The sequence below is a fragment of the Triticum aestivum genome, chromosome 6B (assembly GCF_018294505.1).
Source record: "Triticum aestivum cultivar Chinese Spring chromosome 6B, IWGSC CS RefSeq v2.1, whole genome shotgun sequence".
NCBI classification, from domain to species: domain Eukaryota; kingdom Viridiplantae; phylum Streptophyta; class Magnoliopsida; order Poales; family Poaceae; genus Triticum; species Triticum aestivum.
The window spans coordinates 169,231,055-169,253,353 of NC_057810.1; the positions used below are offsets into that span (position 1 = coordinate 169,231,055).

At 44.2% G+C, this 22,299-nt stretch overlaps 3 protein-coding genes across 3 annotated transcripts; 1 reads left to right on the plus strand and 2 right to left on the minus strand.

The window, feature by feature from the left end:
• Positions 1-4,012: 4,012 nt before the first annotated feature.
• LOC123133873 (uncharacterized) lies at positions 4,013-5,626 on the plus strand. Its single transcript, XM_044553264.1, has 2 exons — positions 4,013-5,277; positions 5,367-5,626. Exons 1-2 carry the CDS (start codon positions 4,058-4,060, stop codon positions 5,446-5,448), a joined length of 1,302 nt encoding a protein of 433 aa, XP_044409199.1. The 5' UTR covers positions 4,013-4,057; the 3' UTR covers positions 5,449-5,626.
• A 6,461-nt stretch (positions 5,627-12,087) lies between these two features.
• Positions 12,088-13,149, minus strand: LOC123133874 (ethylene-responsive transcription factor 3). Its single transcript, XM_044553265.1, has one exon. The coding sequence runs from the start codon at positions 12,942-12,944 to the stop codon at positions 12,333-12,335; it is 612 nt and encodes a 203-aa protein (XP_044409200.1). The 5' UTR covers positions 12,945-13,149; the 3' UTR covers positions 12,088-12,332.
• A 583-nt stretch (positions 13,150-13,732) lies between these two features.
• LOC123136390 (EH domain-containing protein 1) lies at positions 13,733-18,128 on the minus strand. The gene is made up of 16 exons (XM_044555745.1): positions 17,890-18,128; positions 17,689-17,768; positions 17,541-17,609; positions 17,372-17,429; positions 17,204-17,256; positions 17,063-17,105; positions 16,920-16,981; positions 16,630-16,749; positions 16,392-16,494; positions 16,223-16,272; positions 15,480-15,608; positions 15,154-15,405; positions 14,963-15,042; positions 14,622-14,748; positions 14,386-14,529; positions 13,733-14,195 (listed from the first exon to the last, which is right to left on the minus strand). The coding sequence occupies exons 1-16, from the start codon at positions 18,113-18,115 to the stop codon at positions 14,010-14,012; spliced, it is 1,782 nt and encodes a 593-aa protein (XP_044411680.1). The 5' UTR covers positions 18,116-18,128; the 3' UTR covers positions 13,733-14,009.
• Positions 18,129-22,299: the final 4,171 nt, after the last annotated feature.

Genomic DNA, 22,299 nt, shown 5'->3' on the forward strand with positions numbered 1-22,299 from the left:
CGGCGCACAGTTCCCCTAGGCATGCGGGGCCCGCACCTAGGGGAACCCGGCGAACCACAAGCCCTCAAGCGGGACCCAGCCCGGGATCCCGGACACCGACAATACGGACCCACCGACTCGGCATATTACCATTGTAACCCTGGGTGGGTTGGTCTATAAAACTCCCCAGGAACCCGCGCTTATAGGGGCATAGGATATGGAATAGAAGGCAACAGAAGATACACAAGGCTTCCGGAAGAGCAAGCAAGCATAGGACTAGCCACCAAGCCGCAACACCGGAGAGAAGGAGCATCCTAAGCCTTGGCCAACTTCCTTCCTCCTCATACAGCTCCAGGAGCAACATCGTACTATCGATCATCCAACTACACTCGGCAGGACTAGGGGTATTATCTCTCCGGAGAGCCCCGAACCTGGGTATGTCCGGCGTCCCGCGCCCGCTCATGCCAACCTCGCCTCTGGAGCCCACCAGCACCCTCGAGCCTCCTCCTCTCTTTATCCATCCCTTGGCATCTGCCGTGCGCCCACCACGACATACCTGATAGGAGAAGAGAGAATAGGGCACTAGGGTTTTTGGTCACCCCGTTGCCGCCATCTCTACCACCTCCGCCGACCGGAGCTCACCTCTCTTTCTCCCCGACTTGTCCCTGCTCCGGGAGCTCGCTCCTTGGCCTCCTCCTCGCCCCTCCGACGAGTGACACCGCCGGCTTGGACCACACCACTACCGCTCTTCCCCGCAACAACCGACCACGCAACTGTTGACCAGGAAGTTCGTCACTAAATTTTAGAACCTTTTAAAATTGTGAGCACATGTTTCTTTTTCATGAGCATTTAAAAACCAGTGCATTTTTTATTTTACAGTTTTTACTATCTTTCTATTTTAGCCAGTCTTTTCAGGAGAAACCAAGAAAGAAAACCAGAGGAAAACCAATAGTCTCGATCTATGAACTGGGCCAGCCTAGTCGTTGGCTCCTATCCTGTTGCTCGACAACTCGTCACAGCGAGTGTCAAGCAGGAGCTCCGCAATACAGGTTTATTTAGTGTTTGCTATGACTATCACTCATCATAGCAACTAAAACCATAGATGTATTTTACAGAACTCATGGGTATATATATTATGAAATAAATGAAATTTATTTCGAATTAAAGAATATTTTTTTCAAAATCCACAAGCATTTTTTAATTTATGAACATTTTTAAAGAAATCACTGATAACATTTGCAAAAATTCATGAATATTTCCAAATTTAATAATAAGGTGAATATTTTTAAAATTTCAAGTATATTTTCAGGATTTCTAAAATTGCAAAAAAAACTCAAATTTGCAAACAGTTTTTTCGTATCACGGACATTTTTAAAATTTTAAAAAGATGAGTTTTTTTTTGTAAAATCACATCTTTTTTCCAATATCTAACTGATAAACAATTTTTAAAAAATCAGTGTAATAAATAAGCCGAAATATAGGCTGGCCCAGGATCTACCGGCCGTGAATTTCCTTTAGTATCCTGCAGACTAGGCGTGTAATAGGTCGATCCTTGGTGCGTGCGTGATTCAGCTATCTCTACTCCTAATGGAGCAGTTGGTAGTCTCGCTTCCAGGTTTTTTTTCGTCCCACCTCACCCGGTTTTTTTTGGTACTTCTTTGGTACTTCCTCCCACCTCCCACCTGTTTCATTTCGCTGGTTTTTTCGTCCCTCCCCTACCCCACCGGTTTAGTTTTGCGTCATCCTCTCACACAACGAAAAAAATCTTAACGGATCATAACTTTCCATGCGCCACCCTCCCATCAATGCAATCTGATTTAGGAAACATATAATAAATTTTAAGGAAACAAATAACAGACTTTAAAGAAAAATCCAATTTTAAGGAAACAAATCAATCGATCCATCCAAATCAAACGATCCATCTCATCAATGCAATTTGCTTTAGGAAACATATAATGGATGTGAAGGAAACAAATAATAGACTATCTAAATCAATCGATCCATCCCATCAATGCAATTTGATTTAGGAAACATATAATAAATTTTAAGGAAACAAATAACAGACTTAAAAAAATCCAATTTTAAGGAAACAAATCAATCGATCCATCCAAATCAAACGATCCATCTCATCAATGCAATTTGCTTTAGGAAACATATAATGGATGTGAAGGAAACAAATAATAGACTATCCAAATCAATCGATCCATCCCATCAATGCAATTTGATTTAGGAAACATATAATAAATTTTAAGAAAACAAATAACAGACTTTAAAGAAAAATCCAATTAACTAATCTCTACTCTTAAAGGCCCCTCGATTGATTTTTGTCCCTCGCTTCCTTTCCCAGCACTTATACAATGGAAGGAATTATAATCCACCTATTTGTTCTCCTATATATCCGTGCAGGCAACACAACATAAACCGGTGAAAAAAACACTCACCTCGCACGTCCCCCTGCCTGCAATCCCGAAACGCCGCCATCGCTCCAGGCTCCAGCCTCCGCCGTCCTACATCTTGCCCCTCTCCAACCTCAGAGACCTCCGCCACCGCCGCCATCTCGGAACCCCAGTTTAGGGCAGGACTCAGAGAGGGTGTGGCTGTGGACGACGCTGCCGCCGTCGCAGAACCCTAGGGCAGGGCGTGGTCGCGTTGCGGGCAGCGAGAGCGGCCGTGCGTCTCCCCCGTCAGGCCGTCCTCGGCAGGAACTCGGGACCTCCTCCTGACAGAGGTAAGGCCCTCCGAGGTCCAAGTCGCTGTGCGGCGTGCACAGTAATCTCCCCGGCCTACTCTGTCTTCACGTCAATGCTCATGTGCTCCGACCCTCCCCGACCCCTCCCAGCAAGCAGCAGAGTCTCTCGGGTTCGAGCTCCACCGGGCCGCCGGCGGCGGCGTCCATGTTCGTTGGGCGGAGCACAATGCTAGGTTTGAAATTCACCATGATGCTACTGATGAGGCTCTCCTTCTCCTTTGTTTCGTCTGGGTTTTTTCGTTCCCCCTCCCACCACCCCATCTCGTCTGGGTTTGAAATCAATAAGAGCAGCACAAAGTCTAGGTCCCTGTCTCGGTGGCAGGCGGAAGGAGAAGAAGGATTGATATGTATGAGAATATTAATATTGAACTCTTAAAGTTAATGTGGCCCCGTTGCAACGCACGGGCGTTCTTCTAGTTATGTTAGTCGACCAGGTTGTTGAATAAGTATGCCACATGTGAACATATATGAAACATGCTTACAATGTTGAAAATATCGCGGTCATTTTAACCTGCGGAAGCAATGTATTTGGTTTATATTTTCATATGTGTTCATCCAAATAACTTCCAGCTGTCCCTTTGCCTCCTCTGCCAGCCCAGTAACCAGCATTTGTGCACATGACATGCTGGCACAACTAGCCTCGAATTATTGCATTGCGCTGATATGTACGGATAATGAGCTAAATGAATTCTTGCCCGTTGTCGAGTGTGTTCTACTATCACTACTTCTTTTTGAGTCGACATTATCACTACTTGATTTTTTCTTTTGAGGGGGCGCTATCACTACTTGTCAGATAATTGATCCAATATTTTTAGGCCCGTCAGTAAGTAGACATTAGACCAAAACCCAACTCAACCATCCCAAGGCCAGGCCCTAGGTTCAAAAAAGAGGGCCAGGCCCAGGCAGGTTAATTTGACCAGTTTTTTATTTCTGAGTCTTTTTTTTTTAGCATCAGTACAGACACAAGCACTCATATACACGCGCATACACTCACCCTTATGAACGCACACACGCATACCCTACCCCTATGAGCACCTCCGAAAGACTGAGCCGACATATCATCTTGAAATTTACGAAGTCACCGTAGGCACCTCGTCGTTCACGGGAACGTCTCCTTCCACTGAAAGCGCATCGCCGAAAATCCTGAAATAAATTCAGGAATAATGCGAGCACCAGGATTTGAACCCTGGTGGGTTGAGGATACCATTGTCCACCTAACCATCTCAACCACAGGTTGAGAGTTCGCAATAACCTACTAGTTCGTATCCGTAGGCTAGGGTAAAACAGAAGATTACCAATCGATCGATCTACCAGGATCGAGATCGATCCATGTCTTCCTCCACGGTACGCAAGCGCCCACCTGCCATTACCGCCGCCACCGCCAGCTCCGGGGACATCTCGCCATGGACGACCCTGCACGGGGATCTGGTCCGCCTCGTCGGATGGCGGGTGCTCGCCGGGGACCTACTCGACTACGTCCGCTTCCGTGCCGTCTGCCCGTACTGGCGGTCCAGCACCGTCTGCCCGCGCGGCCACGGAATCGTTGATTCGCGGTTTCACACGCGCCGCTGGATGATGTTGCCCGAGGGGCACGGGCTCCATCCCCGTGAAGACGGCAAGAAACGTTTCTTCAACCTGTCCACTGGAGTCTTCGTCCGCCCTCGACTTCCTGTTCTTAGAGACCACTTCGTCCTCTGCCCAGCAGATGGCATGCTCCTCGTCCTGCGGCCGCGGACATACACCCAGGGCGACCATCCATGCCTCCTCCATCCCTTCACGGGCGACGTTGTGGAGCTCCCGGCAGACATAACTCTCCCAGAAAACTTGGAAAGACGCTTGTTACCAATCAACGTGTTCGCCGCTGTGAGTACAAGTCCAGATGGAGTCCTTGGGGTCATGGTCACGTTTCAGAATACACCATTCATACTCTTTGCTAGCACAAATGACAAGCGGTGGAGTTTATGTGCCTTTCCGGGCTTCCGCCCACACCCACATGCAAGCCCATTATCATTCAAAGGACAACTTTACATGTTGCAGGAGCAGATATCTAGCTCGGAAGTAAATATTCTCCGGTTCGACCCACCTTGGCAAGATCACTCAACGACATTGGGTTTAGCTTCGTCTTCCTTGTTGTCACCCAAGTTGGTTGCCACATGTCCCGCGGATAAGTTCCACTTGCCCGAGCTGGTAGAATGCGACTCCGAGATCCTGGTGGTTGGCAATAAAGAAACTACACATATTCTTATTTACAGATTAGCGGATCTTGCCCAAGGAAAGTTTGTCCCAGTAAAAAGCATCGGAGGAAATGCTCTTTTGATTGATAGTAAAAGGAACCCGAGTTTTAGTTTGTCGGCGGTGCCTACCACCACGGGTGATACCATTGTGCTTGCAGATCGCACCCCTGACAAATATATTTTTCAATACCACCTCAGCAGCGATACCTGGTCATCAAGAGTTGGGGGATGTGCAGAACATGGTTGTAGCATGGAGTGTTGTACTTGTAGCCTCATTGACCATATGTGCAATACCTGTCGATGTGTTTCTAAGTGGTGAGCTACTTGTTGCACCCGCTCAAACTTACTTAGTTCAGACAACTTAGTTGGCATGATAATGATTCCCCTCCTATATATACATGCAGGGACACACGTGGTGGAATAATCAGTCCAGCCAGGTGGAATAATAATCAGTTCATTGCGAACCATAATGCAGGTCATATCTAGCGGTTAGCATGGGTGGCGATATGCATGGAGCAAGTTCAATTTGAACTGTAATACCTTCGTTAACCGACTGTTATGCTGTGGCAGATATTCTCTTATCTTCTGCTAGTAAATTGCTCGAGTTATACCTATTTGGCAGTACATACTTCAGTTCTAGCTAGTAGTACAAAATTGTTAATCGTAATTCATCTCATCTCATAATATTCTGTACCTGAAATTTATTGGTTTGTTCATTCATCTCCTCCTGCTTCAGTTCCTTGTACTCCATCCTTCTTTCCCCTATCTTTACATGCAGTTCTGAAGTCTGATTATTTGGTTCTCAACATTTCAGCACTAGCAGAATCAGAGAAGCCATTCCTTCTAACCACCCCATGAACGAACAAAAAATAGTCTTTTTGGACCATCTATTATTTCAGAGCATTTAGGAATGTTTTTTCATCATGAAAATTTGTACATCTGTAGACTATTTGTTAATGTTTGTTGCAAAAAAATCAGATTTTTGAATTTTTACAGTTGTTCTGATTTTATGGTTCACGAGGGAGCATTTAAGCTGACGAGCAGAACTAGATGCCCTATTTCACATTTATTTTTCTAGTATCTTGTTTTATTAAGCTGCAGATGGTTCATGTCGTTCATACATATATGGAGGTTCACCATGCCTCGGTTTGGTCTGCACAGGATTCTTAGTGGCCTGCTGCCGGTCCACCTGTGGCCGATCCTTTCTTAATTTGTTGCATTATTATTAATCAGTTACTGCTTGCACAGATAGATACAATACAACTAGTAGTATGAAAATGATTTGCATAACTAGGAGAAGGGTAACTGAAGGGTTTTTTTTTTCGGGTGGAGGGTAACTGAAGTCGAATTGCCACTTTGCGACGCGTGGTCTGCGAGCCCAGTGATAGTTGCGGCAGCACTTGATAATCCCTAGATAGACACGGCACGGCCGCAGTACTCTTCTTTCCTTTGAGAAATTTGCAGTCCCTAGAGCTTAACAAATTTTCACTTGGCCTTGACAGCTCGCTGTGTATTGATGGTTCGAATTATAGATGGACGCGTAGCAAACTCCATCGATCACCGGATAGTAGATGCATAGCATATACTCGTATTGTGAATGCATGTCATTTTCATGCAGACAGATCGACAACCAACTTATTAGAGTGTACTGTACCATGCATGCTTCATGCTTCAGCTAGCATGCATATACATAGCTGCATATCTCTCTCTTCCAGTTCCAGCATCCAATCGGCCACCCCAGAGAAGGAAAAGACGCATGCAAATTAAGCTCTTGCAAGCAAGTACAGATCACTGAACAGAATTCAGACACATCGCTCAGGTTAATTATGTGCTTGCTGCTAGTTCTAGAATATAGTACACTAGAAGTGTTGGGCGTGCTTTTGCTGCACCGTTGGTGTTGTTGTGTTTCTTAAAAACATTACTCACTCTGTTTCAAATATAAGGTATATTATTTTTTTCCGCAAAAAAAAGGTATATTATTTTTTTAAAGTCAAATATTTTTAAGTTTGATCAAATTTGTAGAGAAATATATCAAAATTGATAATACCAAATCGGTATATTTAGATTCATCATGAAATGAATTTCCATTTTTTGTTTAATATTATGGATGTTGACATTTTTGGCTTTGAACTTGGTCAAAGCTAAAGGAATTTGACTTTCAAAAAAACTAATACCCCTCTTATTTTGGAACTGGTGGAATATTTAGTTTGGCGAGGACGGGAAATGATGTGTGTGTTTCATTTTTTTATAACTCGATGATTTGGTGGGCCTTTCTCGATGTGATTTTGTGTTATTCGCTAAGAAACCCATATTTATGTGGGGAAGTTTCTGTGTCGGTAGCTGCATGTACTATATTGGTGCTATAGTATCACATGATGGTGTTTTTTTAGGTGGTGGAAGGTGAGCGGGATTGATATGTTTTTATAGCTGGTTGCTGATGATTGATTTAAAAAATGCTTGGCTCGATCAAAAGCGTAAACCAAATCCATAATTGAATACCTCAATCAAATTGAAGACCTTCAAAATTAGGGTACAATAGTAAATTAAAATAATTGAATAGGAGAGCTCCTCAAGAAATTATTGACCCAGTCAAAATTAAGTGACTCAATTTTAAATGAAGACCTCAATTAATTATGAGGCCTTAAAAAAGTTAGAAAGCACAATGTATGTATAGTATAAAAGAATTGAATGAGAGAGCTTTGAGAAATTGTTGACCCGATCAAAAACGGGTGATCCAATTTTAATTGAAGGCCTCAATTGATTCTATTCCAAGCCCTTTAAAATTAGTGAGCTTAGTGTTATAGAGGATGCACAATTTTTTTGGTGTTCACGCTTTTTCACTTTTTTGGGGCATCCTTTTTCTTGTTTTTTATTCTATCCATTTTGGATTTTACTAGTTTTTAAATTTTATTTTGACAAGTCAATACTTTTAAATAGGAAAATATTTCTTTAAAATGCATGAGCTTTTCTAAAGCCCTTGAACATTTTTTAAGTCTTCAACATTTTTAGTATCCATTAATATTTTGTGTTTATTATCATTTTTTAATATATTTTTACTTCAGGAATGCTTTTATAGATTTTTATCAACATTATTTAAATGCACAATTTTTTTTAAAAAGGACCATGATATTTGACACGTGTGTGCTAGATAGCAAAATTTACCACATACCTCTTTCTTTCTCCCTAATTACATGCATGATTGTGTGCATTCCTTTCTTTAATTATATGCATGTATTAGAGGAGAAAAAGATGATGTCATCCTAGATTCTCCTTATTCTAAAAATTCAAAATATTTTGTAGCTCAAACTGTCTGTCCGACGCAAAGACCATTTCCACACAAGAGATTCATCGTAACGAAATCTTCGAAAGTAGATCTCATATTGATATGTTTCGATGACTTTTTTTAGGTCAAAAGTTACATTCCTGAGTTACATAAATTACCATGTGTGTGGTATGCAAGTTATCATAAATTATCGGAGGCATCAAAATGGTTCTCTCACTCTTCTCTACATACACATGTATATATGCGTTAGAGGAAAAAATGTATATCATCCTAGATTCTCTCTATTCCAAAACTTTAGAATGTTTTGTATCTCAAATTGTTGGTCCGATGCAAAATCTCTTTTCACATAAAAAATTCCTCACGGCGAGTTCTTCGAAACTATATCTCATGTTGATATGTTCTTGTGACTTTTACTTTCGGTCAAAAGTTATCATAGATGGGCTACATATGTTACCATGTCTGTGGTATACAAGTTATCGTGGTATTTTCACACAAGTTGCCCGGTGTATGTTTTTCAACAACTTTGTACACTCTTTGGTCAAAGTTCCCTCGGTGTTTGTATAAAATTTATCAGTTATGCGGTTTGCATTTTTTTTTTACATAACTTACCGGGGCATATTGTTCAACAAAAAATTTGCCTCCTTGGTCAAAGTTACCGTAGTGTTTGTACATAAGTTATCGAGTATGCGGTTCGTATATTACTGTGTTATTTTCACATAAGTTATTGGGGGTATATTTTTGAACAATTTTTTCCCTCCTTGGTCAAAGTTATCGCCTGTATGTAAGTTATTGGGTATGTGATTTGTATGTTACCGTGATATATTCACATATTACCGCTGGTAAGTTTTTCAACAACTTTTTTTCTTGTAAAAGTTAACATGGTGTTTGTATGTAAGTTAGCGGTTGTGCGGTACTTATATTACCATGTTATTTGCATAGATATTACCAGGGTATGCTTGAAAAACTTTTTTCCCTTGGTTAATATTACCGCGGTACTTATACATAAGTTATGATATTTTCACATATTTTTCATGGGTTTTTTCTACAACTATTTTTTGGGGGGGACAAAGTTCTTAGGTACAAAGACTCAAGATCATAAAATTGGCAATAAAATAGTTGTTTGTTTAGTTTTCTGAGAAACATTTGTAACTTTAAATACTCATAACATTACAAGTACACTGATTTGGACCTAAGATCCAATAAAATACAAAGTAACTTCTATGACTAAAATTACAATAAAATCTCTTGAAAACGTCTTCTTCGCGGCGTCAATCTCTGCTCGAAGAAATACTCCAAAGACTTCGGTAAAGAGATTGCAATTGCACTGAAGCAACGATGTTGTCACTCTTTTACCTGCACGAACACTACCAATAATGATTTTTGAAAGCGCCTTGAGTTGCCCATCCAAAGAGATGAAAAGCCTGGATCGATGAACGTGCTTGGGTTGGGGATGATCCCCTAGATGTGCAGGTCGTCGAATCACTATATCTTCACCATGTTGTCAATGAAAGTTTTCAATTCCACAAAAAATCAGACCAACAAAAAAGCTTGACACAACAACATAAAAAAATCAGATCTGAGTAATCGGATCTGCGAGGACAGAAAACTCTCTAACCTCATGACACTGCCAAAAAAATGAGTGAAAATTTATTCTCACAAAACTATGATAATCAGTAGAAGAACATAGAGATCTTGAAGATGCGAGGTCCCCCCACCTCTCAGCGCCAGGATGACAGCCGGAGGCGAGGGGACCTAAATTTCTCAGATGACGACAGTGATGGTACAAGAAACCCTTATTGTTTGTTTATTTTCTTGTGGGGTAATTGTTTGTTTAGTATGGTTGTTTGGCTGAACCAAGGGGCCTCATCTGGCCTTCCCACGTGCATAACAAGAAGTCGGTAGAAACTTGAGCCCAAATGCTAGATGACTGTTGTAAAACAATCACCGGGTAGGCGGAAACTTTTACAAACAAAAACGATCAAACGCATGGTGACATCCTGTGTACTAATATGGCTAAGAGATCAAATAGTTTGGTTTCCCAACTCCAACAAAAGCCAAAACGCCGGTGAGTTAGTTGCAGGGTCGAGCTCGCTTCCTAGCTATCGGTGTCATTTTCCATCATTTTTATCCTCTGCTCCGAATAGATGGGAGCGTTAGGTGCCGAAAACCGCGTCCGCCAGATGCGGATCGGACGGAGTTGCATGCGTTCGGTACGTCCACCAAGAAGATGTGGTGTGCCACTTAGATTTCCCATTTCAAAAATATGTTTTCTGAAATTCCACACCATGATTTGTAAGTTAATGAATCTTTAGAATATACTATTTTTAAACAAGAATATATATCTAGATCGAACATTTATAATAAATTGACCACCTTTTAAATTTGTTGAATATTTTTAAACTTTATAAATATTTTTAAAATTTAGTGATAAAATTCTACTCTTTTGTATTTTATTTCATTTATCTAAACCAAATATAAATTTTTTGCATCTAAAAGAAAAAATACAATAGATTCTGACATAAAAATGGGCCCGGACCAATTTTAGTCCACGGATACCGGTCCTGGGATTTTGGCCAGCCCAGCACAGCGCCGCATCCGCGTTTACTCGCTATCCCGTGCCTTATGTTACAGGATAGGAGCTCTACTTTCTAAGCTTGAACATTTTTGCAGGAAATCTGTGTGCAAAAATATAAAATAAAGAGAAAACCTAAGAAAAAGGCCAATGCAATAACAGTGAAAAAACCTATTAAAAAAACACAGGGAAAAAACTTGTGGGCGCTCAATTATTGTGCTGGCCCAAAATAGTCGGCTGCAGGCGAGCTGTAATAAAATCAGTACTGGCGATGTATAGCCTCTGCAATAGTTGCTCAATAAAAAATGGTATCTGGGATTTTGGCTAGCCCAGCACAGCGCCGCATCCGCGTTTACTCCCTATCCCACGCCTTATGCTACATGATAGGAGCTCTACTTTCAAAGCTTGAACATTTTTATTTTGTCAAAACAAGCAAACCCTCAAAACAAATGTGAACGAAGAAGTAGGGACGTTGTAGTTGTACTTCTGTTCGACAGGTCTGGAACTTGGGAGATCGCCTTAATTAGGGCTATGATTGCTGTTAATTTTTTTCCAACGAGGCATCCCCCATATGATCGCCGTTATAAAGTTAGCTCGGATGTTCTGATTTTCCTTGTTTCCGCCGGTGCTCTGCTTTTACCTTAATGGAGAAGGCGCAACGCCCAGGAACTCAGAAATGAAGATCATCAAGCCATTTCTACCGTGCGGCACCACTTTGACGATATCCTGCCCTTGTGGTAATCCTTGCCCAAAGAACAGTAGTAGAGTACATCGGACCTCAACACTCAGCAGAGATTAGCACCATGGATAATGCACCGCGAGAGACAGCAGCAGCCACAGAACGGGAAGCCACACACGGAGATCCAGAGCGGAGCCCTGCATCTGCTGCTTGATTTTGGGTTTCCAGTGTGATGATTTGCTCAAGAGAATACAAACATCAGAGGAGCATTATGATCCAAATTCCTTGAAATTCTCGTGGTGCACATCGATGTTGTATCGTGTCGGCAGGAAGGCCACAGGCCAAAAGCTTTCTGGCCATGCTGCATAATGCAGAGATACAGAACAGCACAATCAGACACTCTTCCAGGAGCCAGAACTTCTCTCTCGCTCAGCAGCCAACAATCTCAGAAAACAAATGAGCCAGTTCACACAAGTTACATGTAAATTTCCTCTTGCTTTCTTCCATTACGCATCATCTAATCAATCCATACTATATCGACAGCAGCTGCTGCAGCAGCCAGTGGATGACACACAAGTAAGAACAGAGAAAGATGGCAAAAATTATCAGTCTATTTCCCGTGGATTACATGATGATATGATGATGATGAACTTATTCACATTATCACATAAGGCAGAGTATCAGATATTCAGAACTTGAGTGGTAGTAAAACAGAGACCAAAAATCCAATTCTATCGAGATAGTAGAAGCACTTCGCAGTAGGCAGCCGCGCCGCCGCGTTAGTCCGGGAGCAGGAAGGGGAGGAGGTGACGCATCCGAAGCAGGCGGGAGGCCGATCAGAGGCGGAGCAGCGTGTCGCAGCGCCAGTCCATCTCGTCGGCGGCGGCCGCGGGGTCCGGCAGGTTCAGATCGAAGGGCAGCGAGGACGAGGAGGGGCGCGGCGGCGCTGCAACCTCGTCTGCGGCAGCGGCGCCCCCCGACGCGCCGTCCTCGCACACCGCGGACGAGGAGGAGCCGCAGTAGCTGCGGCAGTCCTCCTCGACGGCCGGGGCGCCGATCGCGGCTGCGGCGGCGGCGCGGAAGAGGACGCTGGTGGCCGGGACGCCGCCGCTCCAGGACTCGATCGTGCTGCTGTGGCTAGATGTGGCCGCCGCGGCCATCGTCGCCGGCGCGGCGACGGGGGCGGGGGGCGCCGCGCGCGGCGGCGCCGCGGCGGGGGAGGCGGGGAAGTTGGTGCGCGCGGCGGCGCCGCGGAGGTTCCTGGCGGCGGCGTCGTAGGCGCGCGCGGCGGCCTCGGCGGAGTCGAAGGTGCCGAGCCAGATCGGGGTCTTCTTCGCCGGGTCGCGGATCTCGGCCGCGTACCGGCCCGACGGGCGCCGCCGCACCCCGCGGTACCTCACCTCCTCGCCCTCCAGCCCCGGCCCCGGCGGCGGCCTCGCGCGCCGCATCGCGTCGCCTCGCCTCCCTCGGCGCCCCTCTCGCTCGCCTCGTCTGGTGTGGTCTCTCTCGTCTCGCGCTCGCTCGGCCTTCCCTCGGCGACTCCACCGTGCGCGCCTTGTTTGTGTGTTTGGTCGGCAGCGGGCTGGCCGGCTGACGCGGCGGGCCCGCCCACGACCGGGCGTCGCGTCGGTTTGTTTATGATTATTATTCCATTCCAATCGACCGCGTCCACGTCCCCGTCCTCGGGTCGGGTGAGGTTGAGGTTGGGGTCGGGTCGTCACCTCCCCCTCCCCGCACCGCGTTCCCGTCCGGCGTCAGCGCGACGCGTACCCCCTCTCCCGGCCGCTGGTAGACTAACCGTCTGTCTGGTGCACAGATTTTTTTCCCTTTCTGTGATGGACGGATGGGTGCGGAATCGCGGTGGTGGGCACGGTCGGCAGTAGCGCCGTCGGCCACTAGCGGGGCATATTCGCCGACGCTGCAGCCTGGCCTGCCGGTGCGTGCCGTGCGGTCGATCTTTGGTTGCGCCGTTTATTTTATTTATTATATCACTATATTATATATTACGGGAATATTATATATTACGGGACGCGATTTTAAGCGCACGATTCGTGGATGAGATTGTTGGGAGCCGACACAGCGACACATGGTAGCAGGCGGGTAGCGTCTGCTCTGCTGCCACACATGGAATTCTTCAGAAAATGTTTCTTCCTTCTAAACTTCATTTCTGCAATTTTGAAACTGGCCAATCCATGCATGTTTCTGCCAAAATTGCCGGAAAAAACACAAGTCCTACTATAGTGCCTATTCATCTTGAATTTTCCCACCAGGTATCTATTCCGAACAGTGGTCAAAGATGCATAGGCTACGGCAGTACAGCACTGAAGACAAAAGGAAAGAGCCGACGCATCTCTGAACATTGTGTTACACGTTTATCACTTTTCCCACACAAGGGCAGGCATAACCTTGCACATGCCATGGGTCTCTCACGCTTGCCTACTTCCATCATGAGTCATGGCAGACGAACAACACTTGCGGAATAAGTTGCGACTGACGAGAGGTCAGCAACAAGTTCACTGGTAAGGGTTGCTGAAGTTCTTGAGGAGGTCCGGGATGTCGTGCGCGAGCATGTCGTCCACGGCCTGCACCATCTTGGGCTTCATCTTCTCGAACTTGTCGATGCTGTACCCGGACAGCACCTGCTTGAAGTGCTCCACGTCGGGGAAGTCGCCCGCCGGAAGGTGGTACTCCCTCTGGACCTGTTTCCAATACATCTCAGGCGTCAATGGAGCGGGCACATTGTGCAGAAAGGAGGCAGTTATGGATTAAGATGCAAGCAAATGAACACCATGTATTTGAAATTCATTTGGTTTCACTTTGCGGTGGAGGAAGGTATTCATCATGTATCTGAAATTCATCATGCAAATTCATTGTTTTGCATGTTAATACCTTTGCAAACTCATCTTGCAAGTTGTCAATGAGTCGCTGTTGAGCCTTGGCTTTCCCCATCATTGCAGGCATCTCCTTCTTCAGCTGGCCAATTATGTAAGCATGGATCTTCGCAGCTCTAGCACGCTTCACAAACTCATTGACCTACGCATGGAAATGGCAAGCCAGTCATATTGAAATTCTGCAGTCCATATAAGGATTCCATACATAATTAAGTATGATACATTATTACTTACCCGGCGATCACAAGCCTTCTTAGGTATGTCTTTCAGGTCAGCAAGGAGATCCTCTTGCTCTTTCTCAAACAATTCCTTTCCAATTGGCCCAACAGCTGATTCATTCACAGGTTTGTCATTGAACGACCTGCAAATATTAGCTTCAACATGAGTTTCAGGTTACGATACAAAAACATGAAGACACCAGTCCTGCACCTGGTGCTGGATTCACACTACATTTTGGTCTTCAAAAATATGCAGACTTTTTTTTCTTTGATAGTATACTAGAGCTGTACAACCTTCAATCTCCAGAAGTAAAGATTACTAAAGCATTACAGCATTACAGAGAAGAGGACTATTACCCAATGTAGACACGCATAACCTCAGGGGTGTTTAGAACTTTCCCAAGAGACCACATCAGCGCACCGTACACTCTCATAAGCTGCAGCACACATAAGGGAAAATTTTGGTTTCATATAATCATGTGTGCCGGGTTACACCTAGGGAAAAAAATAGCAGGAACATACAAGTAGATTGCAAGAAAAACATATACCTGCTGAGTGTCAACTTGATCTGCCTTGTTCAGCACCACACGTATTTTGTCTTCATTCCCACGTAAAGAAGAAATGACACGCTTGAATTCATCACTGATATCGAGCTTGTGAGGATCAAACAATAGAAGAATAACATCGCACTTTGCAGCAAACCATGAAGTTACACCAGTGAAATCATAACTACGCTGGGTCCTTTGCTTTTCACCAGAGAGAACACCAGGAGTGTCGACAAAGGTGATATGATCCAGTAGCTTCAAAAAACAAGGCAGCTATCAGTGTCTGAAATGACTGTTTCACATGTATTAGTATCTCAATTAATGCTTACAGGATGTGGCATCTGAGAGCATTCAAACTTTGATAGGAATGCACCCCCAAATGTCGTGAGACCATTGAAAGGCATATCGGCTTGGACTGCAATTGTATTGCCAGGAACAGTCCTTTCATCAGATCCTGACTGACGTGGGGAAAAAATATGAGAGATCAATGGGATAAATACGAGTACATTAACAATAGAAGCAAATAGGGAATGCAAATTGATAAGATTTTTATGTCAAATGTCAGCCAGAAATCCTGTATCCAAAAAAGTGCACAAATATTTTACACGTGTGCATTAAAACTCTAGCCACTAAAGGAATATTTTAATGAAAAGTGGGATAAACAAAACAGCAGTTGTCTTCTGTGTCCCATTGTATTTCAGCAAACTAAGAACACAACACCATCGTGATAAAGAAACTCCTCAAACTCCTGGGTTATTACCAAGTTATGTGTTTATTAACAGCTCTCATCAATTCATGCTTTTGCTGACATAGAAACAAAAGCAACTATTAAATCCTCACATCATGCTACAAAATTGATGAAGCTGGGCAGAACAGACACTACTGTCATTGGTCCATATCTGTATGCCATCTTTGTTTCTTACAAAAGAAAGAGCTGATGTTTTCAACATCAACATAAATAATTCAGTTAACACTGAAAAGCAAGCATTCCGAGTAAATATGCTCAAGCAATAATTATCTGAAAAATCTCTTATCCTTGCTGCATGTACATAAATATTCATGCAACACTTACCATCACAACCACAAATCTGTCAGTAGTGGGCTCTGGTCCGATATGAGCTCCTGCATTTCGAAAGGCCAATTAGAGTTGCAGTCCGATGTTATAGAGAAACGTACCACCAAAATAGATGGCGTGGCCAAAAATGAAACTCAGGTTTTCTGTATTAAATAAAGCCCCAAACCTGGGAAGTTTGTCTTCAACAGGTGCTTAATGAATGTTGTTTTCCCTGTAGAATATTGACCTAAGAGCATAACCATTGGCTTCGCATCGAAGTCGCTGTTCGTCTGAAATATGGAAGAATAAATGCAATGACATGAAAGTACCGACTCAATAACACACTCGGGATGAAAGAAGATGGGGTCGAGAACATTGTGATCTGTAAATCATAACGAAACTAGGGTTTAAACAGAAGTCTGTACCAGCAATGGAGAGGCAAAATCATTGAACCGGTATGCAACTTCTAAAGGCTTCAGTTTTTCGATGTACAGTCTTTTCAAGCCATCAATTACAGAAGTAACAGCAGTCAGAGGCGTTTGAATCTACAAAGCACCAAAGAAAAGACTGCTGTGAATACATGCTCTAATTGGCAAAGTCAGCTTCGATGATTCAATAAGTTACAGTGGTTTAGTTAATAACAAAGAGAGAAAATTAATATGTGCTGCAATGACAAAGTTACTGAAAATGGAAAGATTGCACATGAGTAGAGTACCTTCTTTGCTGATTTGGAACTGAACCAGCTGTTTGTAGAAGGTGCTTGCACCTGAGGGGTGCCTGAACAGAACAGAAATGATTAGCATCATACAGGACTTTATTATCATGATTTACCATGGGAAAAGGGGGCAGACTGATTACCATTTTCTTGTGGGCGAACTACATTCACAATAGCCATTGATCTCTAAAAAAGAAATACCCATTACAAAATACCATGTTAGTGTGAGAGGCTGTAAATGCAATTGAATGACACAGGATAAGCTGCACATCTAATAAACTTACAGCAAGCAGCTCATCAAGACCTTTCATCACAGGAGGATCGAAGCTACTCAGATCTGAGAAAACAACCACAAGCAATCCAGCTCAAATATCAGACACAGATGAACTCGGCAGAAATAAAAACAGATGAGGCGCAGTTCACAGCCCACATCATAACAAGGTGCCACCGACCTTCACGCTTGAGACTGTCCTGGGTGATCTCATTCCCCGCTTGAGCCAGAGATACGAGCTGCAGATTGCAACAGACGAAACCATCAACACCACACAGCCACATCTCCTACTACCAGCAGCACAGACTAGCGAACTAGCGCCTAAACGGAGAGGGCAAAAGTGGGCAAACCTGCATCGCGGCCGCGAACTCGCCGAAGCCGAGGTAACCCTGCCGCTTGGAGTCAGCAATCGCCCAAACCTTGAATCGATCGACAACGGACTAGTTAGACTCCCATTCACCAGCGGCAACTCGAGTTATCGGCGGCCGGTTCACTCACCTGCTTGAGGTCGGCGCGGGAGAGGCCGGACATGGCGAAGAACTTGGTGGCGTCGGCGCCCGTGACGCGCCCGTCTCCATCTGCAGGGACAGCCGGGGACGCCGCCCCAGGAGAATCAGCAAAGCGTCGGCCATCCCCTCCCAATCCTTAGATTTGGGGGGCGCTGGTGGTGGGAACCGCGAAGGTTGCGAGAGCACGCACCTGGGTCGGCGATGGCGAACCAGTCGGCGTAGATCCTCTGGTGCTCCTTGGAGCAGCCCACGGCGGCGGCGGACCGCGCGATCTCCATCCACGGTTTCCCTCCTCGCGTCGGCGGCGGCGGCGGCTGACGCGAGCAGCAGCGGCAGCAGGAGTGGACAAACGGAAACCTCACAGGGTGCGTGTGCTCGTCTCCTCTCCCCCTCTTCGGCGTGGAATGGGGAGGCATTTGAAATCGGGGACCCCCCCCACCCTGCCCTACCGAGCACGCGCCCCTGCGAATTTTTTCAGTTTTTTTTTTGAGACAATTTTTTCAGTTTTTTTTTTGAGAAGAATTTTTTTCAGTTTCTTTAATGGGGCTGGACGCTCCCCTTTATTTTAGGGCTGGACCGGTGCTCGGAATTGTTTCGAACGAATGGTGTTCGGCCCATATGACTAGAAGGCCTGTTAGGTCAGTTGTAGGTTGTTTTTTTTTCTCATCCGGGCTGAATGTATGAACGGCAGAATGGTAAAATGGCTCCCCTAACAAACAAACAAAAACTTACTTTCTCAAAAATAAAAATCCTTAGGGAAGATTGGTTGCAGCATAGAGCTGAGTATTCAAACACCGAGACAAGCATAAAACAGTGGAGGCGGTTGTGAAAGTTAAGGTCCCCTCAAAACTAAAAAACTTTGCACGGAGTTTGGTGAAGAATCATGTTCATGCATTTTTAGTTTGTCACCATCACAATATGATAGGGTCAGGCCTTGTGCTATATGCAATGTGATACGTGGAAGCTGAAAGGATCAATACGATCAAATACATGAGGGTGAATAAAATACTATTAATTTTAAACTTAACTTCTAATTTTAGGGCAATGTGAATAAAGTAGATTATCTAGATATGCAAATGGGTGAACACAATTTATATGGCAAGCAAGCTCAAATCAGAGTATGCTAGGCAACAATCTTATTAGCAAACCAATAAGCATACAAGAGAAGTAAAGTGAGGCCAAGGATTAACCACGAGTGAGTCAAGGACGCAGATTTTATCCCGGAGTTCAAGCTCCTTGGGGAGTTCTAATTTGCGTTGAAGAATGTCGAAGGCAAAGCTCGAGAGCGTCACCGGCTCATCATATTCCCAGTTTGAGTCACCCCCTCCCCTCCCCAATGTATGAGCATCAAATCACTCGGGATGGTCTTAAAGGTGAGTACCATACCTTTACAAATTTTCGGAAGCACACCATAAGTAGAGAAGTTTCTGGGGATGACCTCTACCGCCTAGGAGCCCAACCTTCAAGAGTAACAATGCTGATGGAGAAAAATTGAGCGGAGAACACAAATCGATTTGGTGGAAGTGCAGATCGGGTTTTGCTCTCTTTTTCCAAAGAATCAACAAGTTTGAGTGGGGGAATGGAGAGTATTGAGCAAATCCAGGTGTACCAATGGGGGAGGCTTGCTACTTGTGAGTTGCGTTGTGATTTCCCCGAATAGGAGAGGATGATGAAGTACATTAGAAATAAGTACTTCCCTCAGTTAAGAACCAATGTTGTCAATCTAGTAGGAGAACCACACAACACCTTGTTAGCAGTACCTACACACAAAACAACAACTACTTGCACCCAACGCGAACAAGGGGTTGTCAATCCCTCGTCGGTTAATTGCAAGGATTAAAATCTCGTAGTGATAGATATATAAATAAAATACAAAATAAATAAAGTAAAGAAAAATTGTAGCAAGGTATTTTGGATTTTAATATATGATAAAAAGTAGACCCAGGGCCATAGTTTTCACTAGAGGCTTCTCTCTTGAAAATAGCATACGGTGGGTAAACAAATTATTGTTAGGAAATTGATAGAAAAGCGAATAATCATGATGATATCCAAGGCAATGATCATGTATATAGGCATCACATCCGAGACAAGTAGACCGACTCCTGCCTGCATGTACTACTATTACTCCACACATCGACCGCTATCCAGCATACATCTAGAGTATTAAGTTCATAAAGAACGGAGTAATGCCTTAAGCAAGATGATGTGATGTAGACAAAGTAAACTCATGCATGAATAAACCCCATTTTTTTATCCTTAATGGCAACGATACAAATACGTGTCATGTCTCTTTCTGTCACTGGGATTGAGCACCACAAGATCGAACCCATCACAAAGCACATCTCCCATGGCAAGAAAAATCAATCTAGTTGGCCAAACCAAATCAATAGATTGAATAGAAATACAAAGCCATAATAATCATGCATAAACGAGTTCAGAGAAGACTCAAATAATATTCATGGATAATCTGATCATAAACTCACAATTCATCAGATCCCAACAAACACACCATAAAAAGTGATTACATCGAATAAATCTCCAAGAACATCGAGGAGAACACTGTATTGAAGATCAAAGAGAGCGGAGAGGCCATCTAGGTACTAACTATGGACCAGTAGATCTATAGTAGACTGCTCACACATCATCAGAAGAGCAACAGGTTGATGTAGAGCCCCTCCGTGGTTGATTCCCCCTCCGGCAGAGTGCCGAAAAAGGCCTCCAGATGGGATCTCTCGAGAAGAGAAGCTTGCGGCGGCGGAAAAAGTATTTTGGGTGGCTCTCTGTTGGTTTCTCGATTTCAGAGAACTTATAGAGGCGGAATTAGGTCAAATGGGTGAACATGGACCTCACGAGCCACCAGGGACGCGCCTACCCCCTGGGCGCACCCTGGTGCCTTGTGGGATCCTCCTTTATCTTCTGGCCCTCTCCCGAAGCTTTCAGGGTCTCTTTTGTTCGGAAAAAATCTTCAAAAAGTTTCATGGCATTTGGACTTCGTTTGGTACTGATATTCTGAAAAACCAAAAACACGCAAAAACATCAACTGGCACTGGGCACTAAGTTAATAGGTTAGTCCCAAATAATGATATATAATTTTTTGCAGGAAAAAATGATATATAATTGCTTGTAGTTTCATATAAACATCCAAGATTGATACTATAATAGCATGGAACAATAAAAAATGTAGATACGTTGGAGATGTATCAAGGCTCACAAGGTGTTAGGGTTAGGTTTGGAGGTAGAAGAAGGGAGGAATTTACGGTCTCTCCAAAAAACCGTTTGGAGTCTGGAGACCCCATGTGCGCAGGAGTAGACCTTGTGTGCGCGGTAGAGCTGTCCAGTTGGTTTCCCACTCCCCCGTGTGCAAGGGGATAGCCAACCAATGGCTCAATCTTATACTAGGCTAGATATTTTGAAAGTGGATAAGTTTGGGTAGGCTAGTTTATTTGGTTTGTGAAAGGATAAGAATGATCGACTAGAAGGGGGTTGAATAGGCGACTAATAATTTTTAACTTGGTTCTCAATTTTAGGCTCAGCAAAAGGTAGGTTGTCTAGATATGCAACTAGGTGGACAACCTATGTGATAAGAATAATGAGCAGCACAAGCTCGCAAGAGTAAAACACAAGGTGGAAGCTACCAACAAGTAAATGTACGAGATAACCGCAAGTGGAGACGATGAAGACGAGGATGTGTTCCCAAAGTTCCCTCATTGGGGGAGGTACGTCTCCGTTGGAGGGGTGTGGAGGCACAATGATCCCCAAGCATCCCAAGGACTCACCTATTCTCCTCACCCCTCGCACGATGCAAGGTGCCACGAATTCACTAGCGGTGCCCTTGAAGGTGGTAACCCGAACCTTTACAAACAAGGTTGGGGCTCTCTCACAACTTAATTGGAGGCTCTCAACACCACCACAGAGCTTCACCATAATGGAATGTGGCTCCAAGGTGATCTATTCCTTCTAGGATGCCCAAACACCCAAGAGTAACAAGATCAACAAGAAGTGTATGGGGGAATCAAATTTTCTTTGATGGAAGTGTAGATCTTTTCTTTGGATAAACTTGCCTCCATTGTTTTCTCTCTTCTCATAAGGACACTCCACAATGAAGGGAGTCACATTCCCATAATTGTGACAAGTCCTTACTCATTGACCTTTTGGCCTGTAGCCACTTGAGTTGTTGGACTTGAAGTTCCTCTTGTTGCCCCAAAATTGCCTTAACTCAAGAGTCATGTGATCTAGTAAGCATATTTGGTGTCCTCGGGGCAACTATCATCCTCTTATTCTTCCTCTTCTTGGATAACATTGGCCTTCAAAGCAAGGTCGGGTTTCTTCAATCATACACGAGCAATAGCATTGTCGGCGGTCTTGTTCAAGATGTCCATGGCGATGAAATCATCCAACACATAATTGGAGGATAAGGAATGAAAGTATGGTCTTTGGCGGATCACGGAAGACATTCTCTTGTTGTAAGGCATGACCGCCTTAAGAAACTTGCGCTTGACCCAATTGACATATGTGTCCTTGCTCCAATGATCTCGAAGGAAAACCGTGGGAGTCGCTGCTACTTGTGAGTTGTGTTGGGATTTCCCCCGAAGAGGAAGGG

Coding starts and splice junctions, on each gene's coding strand:
- LOC123136390 (XM_044555745.1), bottom strand. CDS start 18,115: ATGCCTCCCCATTCCACGCCGAAGAGGGGGAGAGGAGACGAGCACACG. Junction 15,609..16,222: donor ACAGATTTGTGGTTGTGATG/GTAAGTGTTGCA, acceptor TCCCCACGTCAG/TCAGGATCTGATGAAAGGAC. Junction 15,043..15,153: donor ATCAAGTTGACACTCAGCAG/GTATATGTTTTT, acceptor TGTGTGCTGCAG/CTTATGAGAGTGTACGGTGC.
- LOC123133874 (XM_044553265.1), bottom strand. CDS start 12,944: ATGCGGCGCGCGAGGCCGCCGCCGGGGCCGGGGCTGGAGGGCGAGGAG.
- LOC123133873 (XM_044553264.1), top strand. CDS start 4,058: ATGTCTTCCTCCACGGTACGCAAGCGCCCACCTGCCATTACCGCCGCC. Junction 5,278..5,366: donor TGTCGATGTGTTTCTAAGTG/GTGAGCTACTTG, acceptor ATATACATGCAG/GGACACACGTGGTGGAATAA.